Source organism: Archocentrus centrarchus, chromosome 16, assembly GCF_007364275.1.
Source record: "Archocentrus centrarchus isolate MPI-CPG fArcCen1 chromosome 16, fArcCen1, whole genome shotgun sequence".
Taxonomy (NCBI): domain Eukaryota; kingdom Metazoa; phylum Chordata; class Actinopteri; order Cichliformes; family Cichlidae; genus Archocentrus; species Archocentrus centrarchus.
The window spans coordinates 259853-276745 of record NC_044361.1 but is presented as its reverse complement, the minus strand read 5'-3'; the positions used below and the strand labels follow the sequence as shown (position 1 = coordinate 276745).

Below are 16893 nucleotides of genomic sequence, written 5' to 3'. Positions count from 1 at the left end.
GGCCCTGTGGAACACAGAGAGAGGATGGGATGAGCCCATAGAAGGAAACCTGCTTCATTCCTGGCTCAAATGGGAGGAGGAACTGCCTAATCTCCAGCATATCACCATCCCTCGATGCTATAGTCCTTTTCACAACATCAGCGGTGCTACATATGAGGCTCACATTGTCGTGTATTTTTATCTTGTTGGCATCAGTATTTTCTATAAACATTTTTATATCATGTATTGTTATATATATTAATCACACACTCTAATTAATGAATGAATGAATGAATGAATGAAGTTTTATTGCCATGTGGGTGAACAAGTTCACACATTGGAAATTGCAGTTACAGAACACCATCCAATAATACACAAAACACAACACACATGGGGGGATATGTGTCCTCGGGTCATGCAGCCGAATTGCAGCGCTACCTTTGGCAGGAGGAGAAAACAACACATCATGGGGAAGTTAGGTTAAAAAAAAAGTCATCTGGTACAGTGCTCAAAAAGAGCACTATACCAGGGTCCAAAAAAACCACCTTAGCAAAGCATTTGCACATGTAAAGCTAGGACAGCAGCGGTAGGTGAGGTCAGGAATGCAGACGGAGACGAGAGGTGGGGGCATTGTGGAGCCAGATGCCAGGTTCCAGCCAAAACAGTTCGCTGATAGTGGTGGAATTTCATCAGCGGCCGTGATACACCAGACCCAGCTTCACAAATCACAACGCGGAGTGGGGGGAAGAGCAGCCGCACACAGAGTCCTGGAGAGAGATATGGTTGCCAACCCAAGGCCGGCAGGGGAGCCGAATTCCTGATAACAAATGTTGTTTTGGAACAGGCTGCTTGTTTTTCCAACAGCCTTCAGTCTTACTGGGAAACCATTCAAAAATCCAATATTCCAAATTCGTTGATTGCCGTCCTCACTGTGCAGAACCGAACTATATCTCCTGATCTAACCCCTCTCGCCTGCGAGCTCGCTAATCTTGCGGCTCAGGTCCACCAGGCTTTGAGTCTGAGTTTGTACGACTCTGCTCAGCCCTTCCACCTGGGTCGGCAGCCTCTGCAGATGTCGAACCGCCGTCCAGATTTTCTTAATTTGCCAGTAAAGCAGGTATCCACCGAGCCCAAACAGAGAAGATACCGCTACCAAAAGGCCGAATATATATGCGTCTTCCACGTCTTCCACTCCAAGGGCTGAGAAGCACACCGGTCTCCACGAGCTCCAAGAGTCAATGACGTATCCAACCGGGTCTGTTCCACTCGGACACGCAGGCTCCCCTGTCCCGGATCTCATAGTGGAAAAAATTCGATCAATGATGGAGAATGCCCAGTTTGCCAGATCCATGTTTCAATCTTGTTCTTATTCGGACAGTGTGTAAAAGACGCTCTCACAGCAAGCAGCAAGCGGAGAGATGGGGAGGGCAGGGAGAGAGAGATAGTGCGACCGACAAGAGCAGGAAGAGAAGAAAAGAAATGGCCACATTATATATTATTTGTCACTTATATTGTCACTCACACACTGGAGCACTGCATGCTGTAGGTGGCTGAGACCTGCTCTGCCGCGACCTGGGATTTTTCCATTAAGTAATGCTAGTCCCCACATTTGTGAGGAGCTTCACCTTTTACACAGTGCACTTTTGACCCAGCTTCTCCCGAGGGGAGGGCGAGTAGCCGGAGTGTGTCCTGGAAGGGAGGGGTAGAGGCGCACCTGGACTTCGGGCCGTGGGAAAGTCGGGTGTCTTGCTAGCCCCCGAGAACAATTCATAGAACTGTTGCCTAAAGAGCATCTTAATATGTCCCCTCCGCCTGATAACAGCTGGAGGAGGTGTGAGGTTGGTCTATAAAAGGCAGAGGCAAAGTTGGGAGGGAGCGCTCTTCTTTGCTCTTCCTCTCACCCGTGTTTGCAGCGGCTGCAGAGCTCTCACTCCCGAGAGGGCTTCTGTTTTTTTTATACTCTGTTAAACTCTGGACGTTTATTTCTTTGCTTTTCTACCACCCTTGCAACAGCACCAAGGCACTCACTCTCGGGAGGCTTTTTGCTTTCTTGCATTTTGTTTAACTTTTCGCTATCTTGTACTTTGTTTAACTTTGTGTTTCAATAAATCCTGGAAACGAAGCCTGCTCATCTCCAGTGAGTTTCTGTGTAGTGTGGAGTTTTTCTCAAGGTGCATTTGCTTCCATTTGGTCTCCCCTCCGCCTGGTAAGAGCAACAGGGGGAGAGAGCCGCAAATAAAACCCGACAACATCTTCTGTGATGCCTCTGAGAGGTCCTATGGAGCAGTGGCTTATCTCAGAGTAACAGAGCAGCAGGCACACCTCTCCACCTCCTTCATCATGGCACGTTCAAGAGTTGCACCCCGCAAACAGGTGTCAATTCCCAGACTGGAGCTGTGTGCAGCGTTGACCGGAGCCCAACTAGCGAAGGTACTCCAAACTGAACTCTCACTACCACTGGACTCTGTCTACTTGTGGACCGATTCTACTACAGTGCTGCAGTGGATCCAGTCCAGCTCATGCAGGTACAAGGTATTTGTGGGGACTCGGATCTGGGAAATACAGGAGTTGACCTCCCCAGAACAGTGGGGGTATGTGAACTCTGACGAAAATCCAGCAGATGACATCACAAGAGGGAAACCACTGTCAGAGCTCACTGCCTCCAGCCGTTGGTCACAGGGCCCACACTTCCTCACCCAGACTCCTGACACCTGGCCAAAACCCCTGACAGATTTCCCAGACTGTGGCAGTGAAGAACTCAGAAAGACCGCATTCTGTAGCTTCACATCTGTATCTCAGAGCCTACCAGATCCCGCACAGAGCACTAGAGGACTTGATTCTAGCCACTCACCAATCCCTGCATGGGGTGGCTGCGACCTCCTTCACTGCTACTGAGCGGCTGGAAGCAGAGACCGAGCTGCTTCGCTCTGCACAGAAGGACAGCTTCCCAGAGGAGGTCCAAGCGCTCCAAGCAGGCAACTCTGTACGCCCAAGCAGTCGTCTCAGTGCTCTTTCCCCTGAGTATGACAGCCTCAGTGGACTGATCCGAGTGGGAGGCCGCTTGCATCAAGCCATGGATGTAGACCCTGAGAGCCTCCATCCAGTTGTGTTAGCACCTGATCACCCTCTGACTCACCTCATCATAAAGCACTATGATGCTCAGCTGCTTCACCCAGGTGCAGAGAGACTCTATGCAGAGATAAGGCGCACCTACTGGATCCTTAGAGGTCGCCAGGCTATTAAGAAACATCAGTACCAGTGCGTGGACTGCAGAAGATGGCGTGCCTCACCTCCTACACCAAAGATGGCTGACCTTCCCTCAGCTCGGCTGAGACTGTACAAACCCCCATTCTGGTCCACAGGGGTCGACTGCTTTGGACCGTATCTGATTAAGATTGGACGTAGGAGAGAAAAACGCTGGGGGATCATCTACAAATGCCTCACCACTCGATGTGTTCACTTGGATCTCCTCCCTAGCCTTGATACTGACTCTTTCCTGATGTCATTACGCAGGTTTATTGCTCACCGGGGGAAGCCGTATGAGCTGTGGTCCGACCGAGGCACCAATTTCAGGGGCGGCCACAGAGAACTACAGAGCGCCTTTGAGAAAATGGCCCCAGAGCTGCAGCACCAATTGGCAAAACAGACCATCAACTTTAACTTTAACCCACCGCATGCTCCTCACTTTGGGGGAGCCTGGGAACGAGAAATCAGGTCAGTCAAGTCAGCTCTACAAGTCATCCTAAAAGACCAAGTCGTGGCAGAGGAAGTCCTCCTAACAGCTCTCATAGAGGTTGAAGGCATTCTTAACTCTAAACCGCTAGGTTATGCCTCCTCTGATGTGGCCGACCCAGACCCCATCACGCCAAACCTTCTGTTAATGGGGCGGCGGGATGCAGGACTACCACAGGTAGTGTATGGTCCTCACAATGCCCTGTCTAACAGGAGATGGAAACACAGTCAGGTGATCAGTGATCATTTTTGGAAGCGATTCATGCAGAACTACCTCCCTGGGCTCCAGTTGAGACCGAAATGGAGGAAATCTACTGATAATGCGGCTGTGGGACAAATTGTGATGATCGTTGACTCCAACCTTCCCAGAGGACTGTGGCCCGTGGGGACCATCACCAAGGTTTTCCCTGGGGCAGATGGCGTTGTTCGAGCTGCTGAGGTGAAGGTTAAGGACAATATCTACGTTCGCCCAGTAACCAAACTGGTGGAGCTCCCTGAGGAGCCTGAAGACTTAATTCAGACTTCTCCAAACTAGTGGACTTTGAATGACTGTATTTGCTTACAAATACAGGGGTGGCTGTTAAAAGTCCGTGCCCTCATTTGGCACTACGATACCCATGATGCACCTGTTTATATTTTGTAGTTCTACTCGCTCGTAGGTAGGCAGCTTCTTCTGTGGGGCTCAGTGCCGTGATAACAGCATCCACGGTGCAGGAATCGCCATCCACTGCCAATCCTTTCCTAATCTTGTGTGTATGAGTGCTGTGTGCTTTCTTATGATGTAAGTATAGTTTTTTGACCCGAATTTGTGTTTATTTAGGTATTAGCCCAGGTGGTAAAATTCTCCACGTGTCTTATCCGCCTACTGCTACTGTAAGGGCTTACTTAAGACCATATCGTAAGTTCTATGTTGTACTTTGGCGAATATGTCCTGATTATAATTGCAAACGTGAATTTACCGTTCATTTCACAGTTCTGGAATTTTTCGTCATGTGGCGTGTACGGCACTTAGTGATAATGCAAGTGTGGTGTTATGTTGCCCTCTATGGGATTTTCAGTGCTACTGCAGGTCATTTTCATACTGCATCCATGTGAAGCTGTAGTCCACTGATGTGGTGATTAATATACACTTCTGTTTGCTTTCTGTTTCAGATAACCACACATAAACACACACACACCCACCTAGCAATACTCACAACGACCTCTGTACCGTCATCATCTCCCATGTACCTGCTTCTATTGCCTCAATAAACCCTCTAAGCTGCACCCCTGGAGTTGGCCTATTCCTTCTGACCGAGGAAGATTCAATTGACGAGCGATCAGCAACCAGCACACATTAGACGCACACAGTCTCTTACAGTAAATTTGTTCAGTTGCCCTCCCACTCTCAAGATGCCATGCACAGGGCCTTAATTTCTTCAGAGAACCACTGAGCCTGGATATATCGGATGATTTATGTTTCTGCAGCCATCAGCTGGTCCAGGGTAAGTGTTTTCTTGCCCATAACAGATTCAACCTTTTCCCTGTGTTTTTGCATAAGCACCCTCTGCCTTTCTGGATCTTTCCCAGACCGACTGATGAAATGCTGTAGCATTTTCCTCTTGTCTTTTGAGTGGATCAACAGCTCTTTGTCTCTCAAAATCCATGCTACTATTCCTTTAAGTTAGTCTCAGCTTGAGTAGTACTAAACCAATCTTTACATTGGGTCAAACTGCTCTCCGGTTGTGATAGCATTCAGTGTCATTTTGTTGACCTCTGGATCATTTTGCAGATTTTGAGTTACATTCTCTGGCCTTCGTGGCCATTCACATTCTGGCTGTAACAGAAATTGTGGTCCATTCATCCATGTTTCCTCTTGCATCAAACTTTTCATTGCGACAGGCTCTTCTCGAAACCTTAGTAAGACACCGATGAGTGTATTAGTGAGGTCAGGTCCTTGCAGTAGATGGCCATGGCATCTTAACTGTTTCATTCCTCAGTGGGAGTCCCACACAGCAGTGTTAATTTCGTTGACAAACTATTTTCGTCATAGTTTTCATCAACGACCCTTTTTCCATGATGAAAACGAGACGATAACTAAATAAAAACTACCTAAGAGGATAAAAAACGATGACGAAATTAATTGACACTTTCGTCAACGAATGAAAACAAGCCAAAAATGCTTGGCGAGGACGACATACAATCAGAACTTATTTAAATTTGAGAAAGGGCGGTACAAGTTAGAAAAACATCCAATCAAATGCACAGTTCCACACATTTGATCTAAACCCGGGAAGACCAAACTGGTCTGTGAAATTTTCAGGCAGAACAGACCTGCTAATAAGTATTTTATTGTTATGCTCAATAATAATAATAATAATGCTCAATTCAGATGACTAAATTATGACTAAAACTAAATTACATTTTCATCAAAAGACTATGACTATAACTACATAAAAATTTGCTGTCAAAATTAACACTGCCACACAGTACAGTAATCCCTCGCTACTTTGCGGTTCGCTTTTCGCGGACTCGCTGTTTCGCGGGTTTTCAATCAATATTAGTGTAAAATATTTATCGCGTTATTTTCGTGGGTTTTTGCGGTACTCGTTCTTCACATGCGTAGTACGTGTTATACAGTAATGTATATATTTGGTGTATAAGTGTGTGGGGAGGGTTTATAAAAACTTAAAATAGTGTATAACTACTAAAATAATGTATAAGTATTAAAATAAATATAGCGTCCCTACTTCGTGGATTTTCACTTATCGCGGGTGGTCCTGGAACGTAACACCCGCGATAAGTGAGGGCTTACTGTTGTAAAGTTTAGAGGTAAACTTTTACTTCAGTTAGTTTATAGAGATGCGGTTACAGAAGCTAAGCATATACATATTTGCATTTATATTTAGTGTTTACATGTTTTTGGTAAGTACGTTAGGATGTTTAATGATGCACATTTCAGTGAAGTTTTAATGCGGTGTTGAATGTACCTTTGTGGTTTTCTCACATTTACTTAAGGCTAGGAGTTCCTGGCTTCTGATTGGTTGTGTGAGTCTCACGGGAAGTGGGAACAAAGAAGTTGTGGTGTGCACAAAATGTGTGGGGGAGTAAACAAAGCGGCAGCTGAGAAAATTATCCGTCTCCATTGTGCTGTTTCCTTTTAGCTAAGAGAGAATCAGTGGCATATCCCGAACCCTCACGTTACAATTGGTGGCAGCGGTGGGATTCCTATTTTGGAGCTCCGTGTATGTGGTGAGTTATACTCCCCCGAGCTTCGGATACCGCCACTTTTTTTTGCCGAACTTTTCCCTCTTAGTGGACAGCCGATTAACGGAAGAAAGTTTAGTTTTGGAGATCGTAAGGATTTTTTTTTTTCTCTTTTTGCAATGTTTCCTACACTCTTTGGTGCTTTTTGGTGATTTTTGTGCTGGATTTTTTTTTTTTTCTTTCGCAACATGTCAGCGGATGAAAGTGAATCTGTGCACGAGCCGCGCTCCTCTCCTGCCCCGCAACGGAGCTCAGTGGATGCGGTAAGGACCGTTGCTGCGCCTCTCGCTGCACATACAGTCTCCGGTGCCTTGACAATTGATCTTCCACCTGCTTTTAAAGGAGATGGGACTGAATCTTTTACAAGTTGGTCTTGACGTTTTGAAGTAGCAGTGCAAGCTATGACGCCACCTGCAGTAGATTTGTCAGCAGTTATGTCCTCCATTTTGCCCACTCGTCTAGCAGATGCTGCTTTTTTATATTGGGACAGCCTGCCATCATCAACTCAGAAGGACTATGACTTAGTGAAGGAGAAACTCAGGGAAGTTTTTGGACCAAAGTATTCTCTGCCCTTCTTCCAAACACATGTGAATGCTCGCCCTCGTAAACCAGGTGAAAGTTTGGATGTATACAGTGCAGACATCACTCGTCTTGTACTTGAAGCTTTTCCACACTATGACCACAATGCACTAGAAGGAGAAAAATTCCGTCGCTTTGTTGCCGGGTTGGACCCCATTTTGCAGTCGAAAATACATGAGATGGGTGCAGAGGATCTTGAAGAAGCTGTGCGCATTGCTGGCCGTTGTGAGAGGGCACGTGCAGCACTGCAACTGACTGCCACAGTTCAGTCTTCAGAACAGGTAGCTATGATTCATCCTAAGCCTGCTGAGGATAAACTTTATCAAGCAGTAGAGCAGCTTACACTCACTGTTACCAGTCTGAAGCATGAAGTACAGCAGCTAAGAGAGAAACAGAGTTACCTTGTCCAACGTTTGGACTCAAGACCGGATAGATCCTCTTATTCGGATGCTCAGTACAGCACACGCAGTTCATCCCCTTTACCTTACCATGCCAGACAACACCCGAGAGAATATTACTCACCGGAGCAATATTATCGTCATGATCCAGAGTCCCACTATGAGCGTTCCCCTTCCCCCATTCATCGAAGAGGTAATGCATGGGACACATATGACAAACCTGATCAACGACAATATCCACCCCCACAACCATCCTCCCAGTACACCAGGCATGATCACCACGACACTGACACCAACTCCAACAGATACAGACGCAGTCCCAGCCCTGCTCCACGTAGACATAGAGCAGCAGATCCACCCACTAGAAGCAGCATTCGCTTCCAGTCTCCTGAAAGGTCTGTACGCTTCAGCTCCAACCGACAGGGAAACTTTCATTAGCTGCTGTTGAGGGGCAAACATCAGCTACAGTATCACAGCCCCAGAATGACACCTCCCAGTTAATATGTCCTGACAGCGACCCAGAACCTGATGACTCAGTTTCTTCTAGCATCTTGGCTATCGTTGAAGGCATTGAAGTGTGTGCTTTAATTGACTCTGGCTCCTTTGTCTCCCTTGTGAGTGAGGATTTCCGAAACTCTCATCCAGCTTTAAAAAAAAGGCCTATGGCAGCATCCACTGTGCCAGCCCGTTCAGTCAACGGAGAACGTTTGGAAATTCTGGGCAAATTGACCATTGGGATTAGGCTTGGGAAACAGATATGGCAGCAAGAATTTGAAGTTCTCAGGGGTGCTTACCAGCCAGTCATATTAGGTTGGGACTTCCTGCAAAGACACCATGCCCTTCTTGACCTCAGAAACAAAGTGCTGCAACTGTGGGACATGAAAATTCCCCTGTTACCCAAACGACATGAGGTGGCTGCCTGCTGTAATGTTTCAGTGCTGGCACCAACCAAAATCCCAGCTATGAGTGAAACTCTCATCACAGCCTGTGTGTCAGCAGCCACACCTGCTTCTCCTGTGCCGATGGACTATTATGGTGTCCTAATGCCAAATCCAGTTTGTGACATTATTGTGGCTCACTCTCTCAGTGAGGTTCAGAATGGTACTACTGTGGTCCGTGTGTTGAATCCCTCCAGTGACGACATAGAGCTGCATTCTGGTCAACACATTGGTGAGTTTCATTCAGGCTCATCTGTTGACATCATACCACTTGATGAGACATGTTGTGCAACTTTGCCTGTATCTGATTTGTCCCCACCAGTTGAAATAGATGAAACAAACTTGTCACCCTCTCAAATTCAGTCCCTAAAATCACTTCTTGAGAGATATTCTGCAGTCTTCAGTAAGCATCCAGAAGACAGAGGTCGCACAGGTATTATCAAGCACCATATTCGCACCTCTAATACCACACCAATTATACAGAGAGCCTATAGAGTAACACCCGAACAAAGAGCAGAAATACAGACTCAAGTGGACAACCTTTTAAAGGCAGATGTCATTGAAGAAAGCTACAGTCCATGGGCTGCACCAGTTGTGTTAGTGCGAAAAAAAAATGGCACATGGCGTTTTTGTCTTGACTATAGAAAACTCAATGCAGTGACAATCAAAGACTCTCATCCTCTCCCCAGAGTTGATGATGCGCTGGATGCGCTCTCAGGTTCTGCCTGGTTCTCCACCATGGACCTTCAGCACGGCTATTGGCAGGTTGAACTGGAAGAGGAAGACCGTGAGAAGACAGCTTTCACAACAGGCAGTGGGCTCTATCACTTTAAAGTTATGCCAATGGGACTTACAAATGCTCCAGCTACATGTCAGCGGCTAATGGAGATGGTACTTCGTGGGCTTCCCTGGAAAACCTGCTTAGTGTACCTGGATGATGTCCTCATTTACAGCCGCTCTTTTGCTGAACATCTACAGCACCTGGAAGAAATTTTCTCCCGATTCCAGTCAAGTGGCCTCAAGCTGAATCCAACAAAATGTTTTTTTGCCAAGGATCAGGTACAATTTCTAGGCCATATTGTATCTAAAAATGGCATTCAGCCTGACCCCAAAAATGTGCAAAGTGTTCAAGACTGGCCTATTCCCCGCACAGCTACAGAAGTAAGAGCATTCTTGGGACTCTGTTCATATTACCGTAAGTTCATTAGGAACTTTGCACATCACAGTGTCTTCCTTCATGCACTCACCGAAAAAAATGCAATTTTCCAGTGGACTTCTCAGTGTAATGATGCATTCATGTATCTGAAACATGCACTCTCAAACCCTCCAGTGGTCTCATTCCCTGACTTCACATTGCCCTTTTCTCTCTACACTGATGCATCATCCACTGCTATTGGTGCTGTGCTAGCTCAAAAACAGGGACATCAGGAGAAAGTGATTGCCTATGCTAGCCATGTGCTCACAAAAGCAGAAAGAAAATGGTCAACTTATGATAGAGAACTTTGGGCTATTGTCTGGGCAGTAAGACATTTTCGTCACTACCTCTACAGGCAGCCGTTTGTTATTGTCACAGATCACAAACCACTCTTGGGTCTCAGAAAGATACCCATTGACAGTGATAGGACTGGTCGACGTGCACGCTGGGCCCTGGAACTTGATCCTTTTGAATGGACTGTTATCCATAAAGATGGCCACTGCCACCTCAATGCAGATGCCATGTCATGCCGCCCTGTTACTGTTATGCCCACAGAACAGAACATGGTTTGTAGTGCTCCAGCCACCCTACAACCTGATAAAAGCTGCTCAAGCCCACCTGACCACAGCTCCTGCAGCACTGACCCCAAACAGGTTGCACGCAATGAGTCTTTTGATCCACAGTTGCATTGTGATGCACCATCTGTCTCATCCACCTTTGTGCTCGAGTTACCGGAGGATAAACTAAGAGAGGAGCAACAAAACGATCCTGTACTGTCAGAGGTCATTGGTTGGAAAGCTAAGGGTCGGAAACCACCCCACTGGCACATGAAAAAACGCTCGCCCGTGGAGAAAGTGCTTTGGCATGAGTACTCTAGACTTACCCTGTATAATGGTTTACTTTGTCGTAAAGTTTTCAATACCTCCACGAAGTCACTGCTGCACCAGTGGGTTGTTCCTCAGGCTTTAAAAGACACCCTCTTGCAGCTGCTGCATGGAAACCCAGTAACAGGTCATCTGGCAGCAGATAAAGTCCTGAAACGTGCTCAGCAATTATATTACTGGCCATTCATGTCACGTGACATCAAAATGTGGTGTACACAGTGCACTCCATGTGATGCCCGAAGAAATCCCACACCTCGGCACAGAGCTCCAATGAGAACAATTGTTGCCACTGAGCCATTTCAAAAGGTGGCAGCTGACATACTTGAGCTCCCCATCACAAGTCATGGCAACAGGTATGTGCTTGTTGTTCAGGATTATTTCTCCAAATATGTCAACCTCTATGCCATTCCAGACCAACGCTCAATAACAGTGGCAAAATGTCTGTTTGAAAACTTCATCTGTGAGCATGGTATCCCTGAAATGCTGCACACGGATCAGGGACGTCAATTTGAATCTGATCTGGTGAAACACCTGTGTCACCTGCTGGGAATCCAAAAAACACGTACCAGCTCATATCATCCTCAGTGTGATGGTATGATTGAGAGATTCAATAGAACTCTTATTGATCAGTTAGCGAAGTCACTCCTTCAGCAGCCTGGTGAATGGGATGCAGGGTTATTATAGTTAACGAAAACGAACGAAATAACGAAAACTGAAATTGAAAAAACATTGTCGTTAACTGAAATAAATAAAAACTATAATTAAAAGGAAAAAACGATAACTAATTAAAACTGAATTGTGAGTTTACAAAACTAACTAAAACTAACTGAAATTATCGATAAACTGACTTTCATTTACTTGTTTTTTTTGGGGGGGTTTTTTAAGCCTTGTGGATTGATATGAAATCATTGTTTCCGCTCTCCGAGTTTAAGCTGGGAGCGCCACAGGACAACTGTGTGAGTGCGCATGTGCGTGCGCTCACCGCGCTGGTCCGCAAAGTAATGGCTGCGGTCTGCAGAGAAAGCGGCAGAGTCCCGTATGGAGGTTCTTTGAGTACAAACACCTGCACACGACCACAAGATAATTAACACACACAATCCAGCTACACAAGCATAAATGTGGACATGAGGTCGGCAACTTCTGTAGGTTGTGTACAGAGGCCGCAAAGACCCTGCAGGTTTAATTAGCGAGCATCTAACCAAGCTAGCTCCAAAACAGAAGCAGCTTCAGGTGGTGAGAACATCAGGATGCAGCTGGATTTGAGCTTTGACTCCTTCAAAGAGTTTGTTTTTGTTTAACACCACATGTAGGCGTTATTAATCTGCTGCACTGATGCTGAACTTTATTGTGGAGTTTATTGTAGAATTTATTGAGTTTGGGAGTTCATGTTTTTCTTTGTTTCTCCCTGTTGATGTTCATGTGTGTCCTTAATATTACACACATTTAGCATGTCTTGTGAACAGTTGGTTGTTGACTATATTTCTTTAAACTGTATCTTTTGTCAAGTTTTCATTACACAATAGTCACTTTTGCGCCTTGAATCTTACACCTGATCAGGTATGAAAATACTAAAACTAATACTGAAACTAACTGAAACTAACTAAAACTAAGCATGAAACCAAAAATAAAAACTAATAAAAACGAGCAAAACCACTCTGAAAACTAATTAAAACTAACTGAATTAGAGAAAAAAAAGTAAAAACTAACTAAAACTAAACTATAATGTAAAATCCAAAACTATTATAACCCTGATGGGATGACTGTCTCAATCAAGTTGCTTTGGCTTACAACACTAGCCCTCACTCTACTACTGGATTTACTCCATTTTTTCTCACACATGGACATGAAGCACGGATGCCTGCTAACATGCTGTTACCTAACAACATGCCTGCTTCTTGTACCCCAGGTTCGCCTGCTGATTATGTTAAACAGTTAACTCAGAGGCTTCAGTCCGCCTTCAGTACTGCTGCCGGGAACAGAGACTTTGCCCATAACCAGCAGAAGCAACAGTATGATAAAGGCATCAAACACACCACTTATGCTCCTGGTGACTTTGTGTGGTTAAATGACCCCACTACAGCAAAACAGAAACTTGCTCCCCATTGGAAGGGCCCCTTTGAGATACTTGAGTGCCTTGGTGCTGAGGATGAATCCCCTGGTGTCACATACAGGATTCATTACCTCCTGGATCAATCAGACAAGTCTCAGATTATTCACTATAATCGTCTCAGACCTTATAATGCACCTCTCCCTGAAACTGGGAACAAACCACCTACTGGTGACATACCGCTACAGCCTCAGCTTCATCAGTTGACGGCATTATCAGGTGCTTTGCCCTTTAAATTTTCCACATCCAAGGCTAAGAGAAACGACAACATGCATGACCACAGCCTTGCACCTTCATCAGCCCCTCAGGTGTGTCAGCCACGACCCCCTACTCAGTCAAAGCTCAACTCTCCCTCCCCTTTGCCCCCTTCTCCTCGGCCTGATGTTTTGACTGTTCCCCACCCGGACACTGTCCCCTCCCCACCTACTGGCCAAGGATCTACTTTTTCACTGCGAGGCAGCAGACGTCCAGTGGTGACTCCCAGTTACCTTAAGGACTATGTTTTGAAATGACTGTGCTGGGGGGGGGGTTTCTTTGTTCTCTTACTTGTAGCTTGCTGCTTTGTTTTATTTTCTCTTTCTCTCTTTTTTTTTTTTTCCTTTCCTATGTGAAACGAGGACGTTTCTTATGTGAGAGAGGGAGGAAAATGTAAAGTTTAGAGGTAAACTTTTACTTCAGTTAGTTTATAGAGATGCGGTTACAGAAGCTAAGCATATACATATTTGCATTTATATTTAGTGTTTACATGTTTTTGGTAAGTACGTTAGGATGTTTAATGATGCACATTTCAGTGAAGTTTTAATGCGGTGTTGAATGTACCTTTGTGGTTTTCCCACATTTACTTAAGGCTAGGAGTTCCTGGCTTCTGATTGGTTGTGTGAGTCTCACGGGAAGTGGGAACAAGGAAGGTGTGGTGTGCACAAAATGTGTGGGGGAGTAAACAAAGCGGCAGCTGAGAAAATTATCCGTCTCCATTGTGCTGTTTCCTTTTAGCTAAGAGAGAATCAGTGGCATATCCCGAACCCTCACGTTACACTGTAATGGCCATCCACACTTTGTTGTTTTCTGCACTCATAGCATAAACCTTTTATCTTCCTGTGACATCTCTTCCTTGTCATCATACTGATGCACCAGGAAGTCTGTGTTTACATTGCTGTCCCACTGCATAATACAGCCTGCAGCCCAAAAAGTACAGCGTACTTAACCCTTGTAATGTCCTGGGCTCATTTTGACCCCAGGACATTACAAGGGTTAAGCCATAACTGTCCACTGTAGTGACCACTATGCGCGAAAAGGTTAAGTATCTCCTGTATACAGGTACTTCAGTTTACTTACAGGATACTTAAATGTACTTACAGGGTAGTTATGACCTTAGTTGTGAGCCATATAAAGTGTTACCTGGTTTAATTACAGCCATCTTAAGTCGATAATAATCAGTCTCAGCATACTCACAACCAGAGGTCCCCACACAAAGACACCGGTATTAGCCGTGATGTAGTCGGGAAGCATGACGAGGCCAAACAGGAAGTCCATCAGGCCAATGATGATCTGCACCGTCTGTAGAGACAACAGGAAAAAACACACAGATGCTTTACCACAAACACTGTGCACTAATACTGCCATTCTCAGCACAGAGTTTCTTACCCCCAGGGCCTCTGGTCGACCTTGGCTAAACTTGTTTTTCTTTGGATTGTTTTGCGGCGCAGCAGCAGGGATTACCTGGGTGACCACAAACATGCCGCCCATGCGCTCTGCTGCAGATGAAGATGCTGACATGTCTGAGGTAAAGTGAAAGATGCTGCTGTGAGCTGTTGATTCAGGCTTTGAATCAGGACTCCTGGAGCTGCTTTCTCCTCTGGTCACACCCCCTTCAGGCTAACACAGCACACCTTTGTTTGAGAGCTGATGCTGATCATGCAAAGTTGATAACCTTTGATCTGAGTCACTGATATGAGGTGTACAGCTTCCTCATTAATTTAATAAAATGAAAACCATGGTCGGAGTGCAGCGACCTGGTTTCGAGTCTGATCTGTGGCCCTTCCCCTTCTCTCTCCCCATTTTCCTGTCCATCTTCATTGCTCTAGTATCCAACAAAGGCAAAATACCCCCAAAATAATCTTAAAAACAAAACAAAAAAACACTAGGGGCACCTTCTCAGTTTTTCCTTTCTCCATCTTCCCTTCTCACTTCATAAAAGGGAACAAAACAAACTTACCGGTAAAAATTCTTCAGCTTCATGTACTGTAAACCTGTATAAGTTGAATCTACTTAAAAAAAACAAGGTAACTCGTTGCCTTAAATTTTTTAAGTAATGAAACAGTTCATTTAACTCAGCCTGTTAAGTAAGCACTACTCCATATCCAATTGAACTAAATAGTATGTTCTAATTGACCAAACTTATCTTTTATAGTTAATGTAAAAATAAAATGTCTTTTGATCAATGAATCCCCCCTATCCTTTTCATGGTTGTGTGGGGGTGGTGGGGGCTGGAGCCTATCTCAGCTGACAAGGCAGTAAGATGCAGGGTACACCCCGTACAGGTCACCAGCCTGTTGCAGGGGTGACACAGACAACCATTCACACCTGTGGGCAATTTAGAGAGACCAGTTAATCTAACCCCAGTAACTGCATGTCTTCAGATTGTGGGAGGAAACCCACACACACACAGGGAGAACATACAAACTCCACACAGCAAGAGTCCCAGGCTAAGGTGGAATTGAACCCAGACTATCAGATAGCTATTCTAGCTGTGAGGCAGCAGTGCTAACCACCATGCCACCATGCTGCCCAGTAACACAAATATTTTTTACAGTGTTGAACTGTGTCTGTTTAAATTTGGTAAATAAACATGATAAAACTCAGCCCTGCTGAATGCTGGTACATTAACATTTACAAATAACATTTGTCCATGGAACAATAAAAAAAACTATACGAGAGAGCGTTGTGAACAAAAACACCAAATGTCTACTATTCTAAACAGCGAGAGGCCTGGGCCAAGCCAGAATTGAACCCAGACCTTCTAGATGGTATTCTACCTGTGAGGTAGCACTGCTAACCACTGCGCCACCATGCAGCTGTGCATTAACCCAGTCTGTTAAAACTGGTATAAACCAGATTTTTAGCAGGTGCAAAACTGGATGATATTAAGTTGTTTGAACTCAAACACATGATTACAATAAGATAGACCATCAAAAAGTACAGTCTACTCAGCATTAACAAGTAATGTTCACATTCTAGTAATATGAACTCAATATTTTTAAGTGGAATCAAAATCTGGGTTTACAGTGTGTTTACCTGCTTTAATATCCCTAAAATTTTTTCAGTGGAACAACCAGCATCACTGTGGTTACTGAAATTGAAATATTTTCAACTATTGAACAGGAGGAAACTTTGGCTGCTGTTTATGTTCCACAGTTAGTTTGTTATATCCATCCATCCATCCATTCGCTTCCGCACATCCTGTTAAGGGTCGCAGGGGGGCTGGAGCCTATCCCAGCTGTCATAGGGCGAGAGGCAGGGTACACCCTGAACAGGTCGCCAGCCTGTTGCAGGGCCAACACAGAGTGACAGACAACCTTTCACACTCACATTCACGCACTCAGTCACACCTATGGGCAATTTAGATTAGCCAATTAACCTAACCCCAGTAAGTGCATGTCTTTGGAATGTGGGAGGAAACCGGAGTACCCGGAGGAAACCCACGCAAGCACGGGGAGAACATGCAAACTCCACACAGAGGCCTGGGCCAAGGTGGAATCGAACCCAGGCCTTCCAGATGGTATTCTAACTGTGAGGCAGCAGTGCTAACCACTGCGCCACCGTGCTGCCCTAGTTT

General features: G+C 45.3%; 1 protein-coding gene across 1 annotated transcript in view; it reads right to left on the bottom strand.

Annotated features, from left to right (window-relative positions):
• The window catches only part of LOC115794622 (membrane-spanning 4-domains subfamily A member 4A-like), a 28091-nt gene extending 13257 nt beyond the window's left edge, over nucleotides 1–14834 (bottom strand). The window contains exons 1-2 of the mRNA XM_030750226.1: nucleotides 14703–14834; nucleotides 14511–14615 (exon numbers count right to left, since the gene is read on the bottom strand). Of these exons, the coding sequence (XP_030606086.1) occupies nucleotides 14511–14615; nucleotides 14703–14834 (237 nt within the window). The remainder of the gene's footprint in view (nucleotides 1–14510; nucleotides 14616–14702) is intronic.
• Between the last annotated feature and the right edge of the window lie 2059 nt (nucleotides 14835–16893).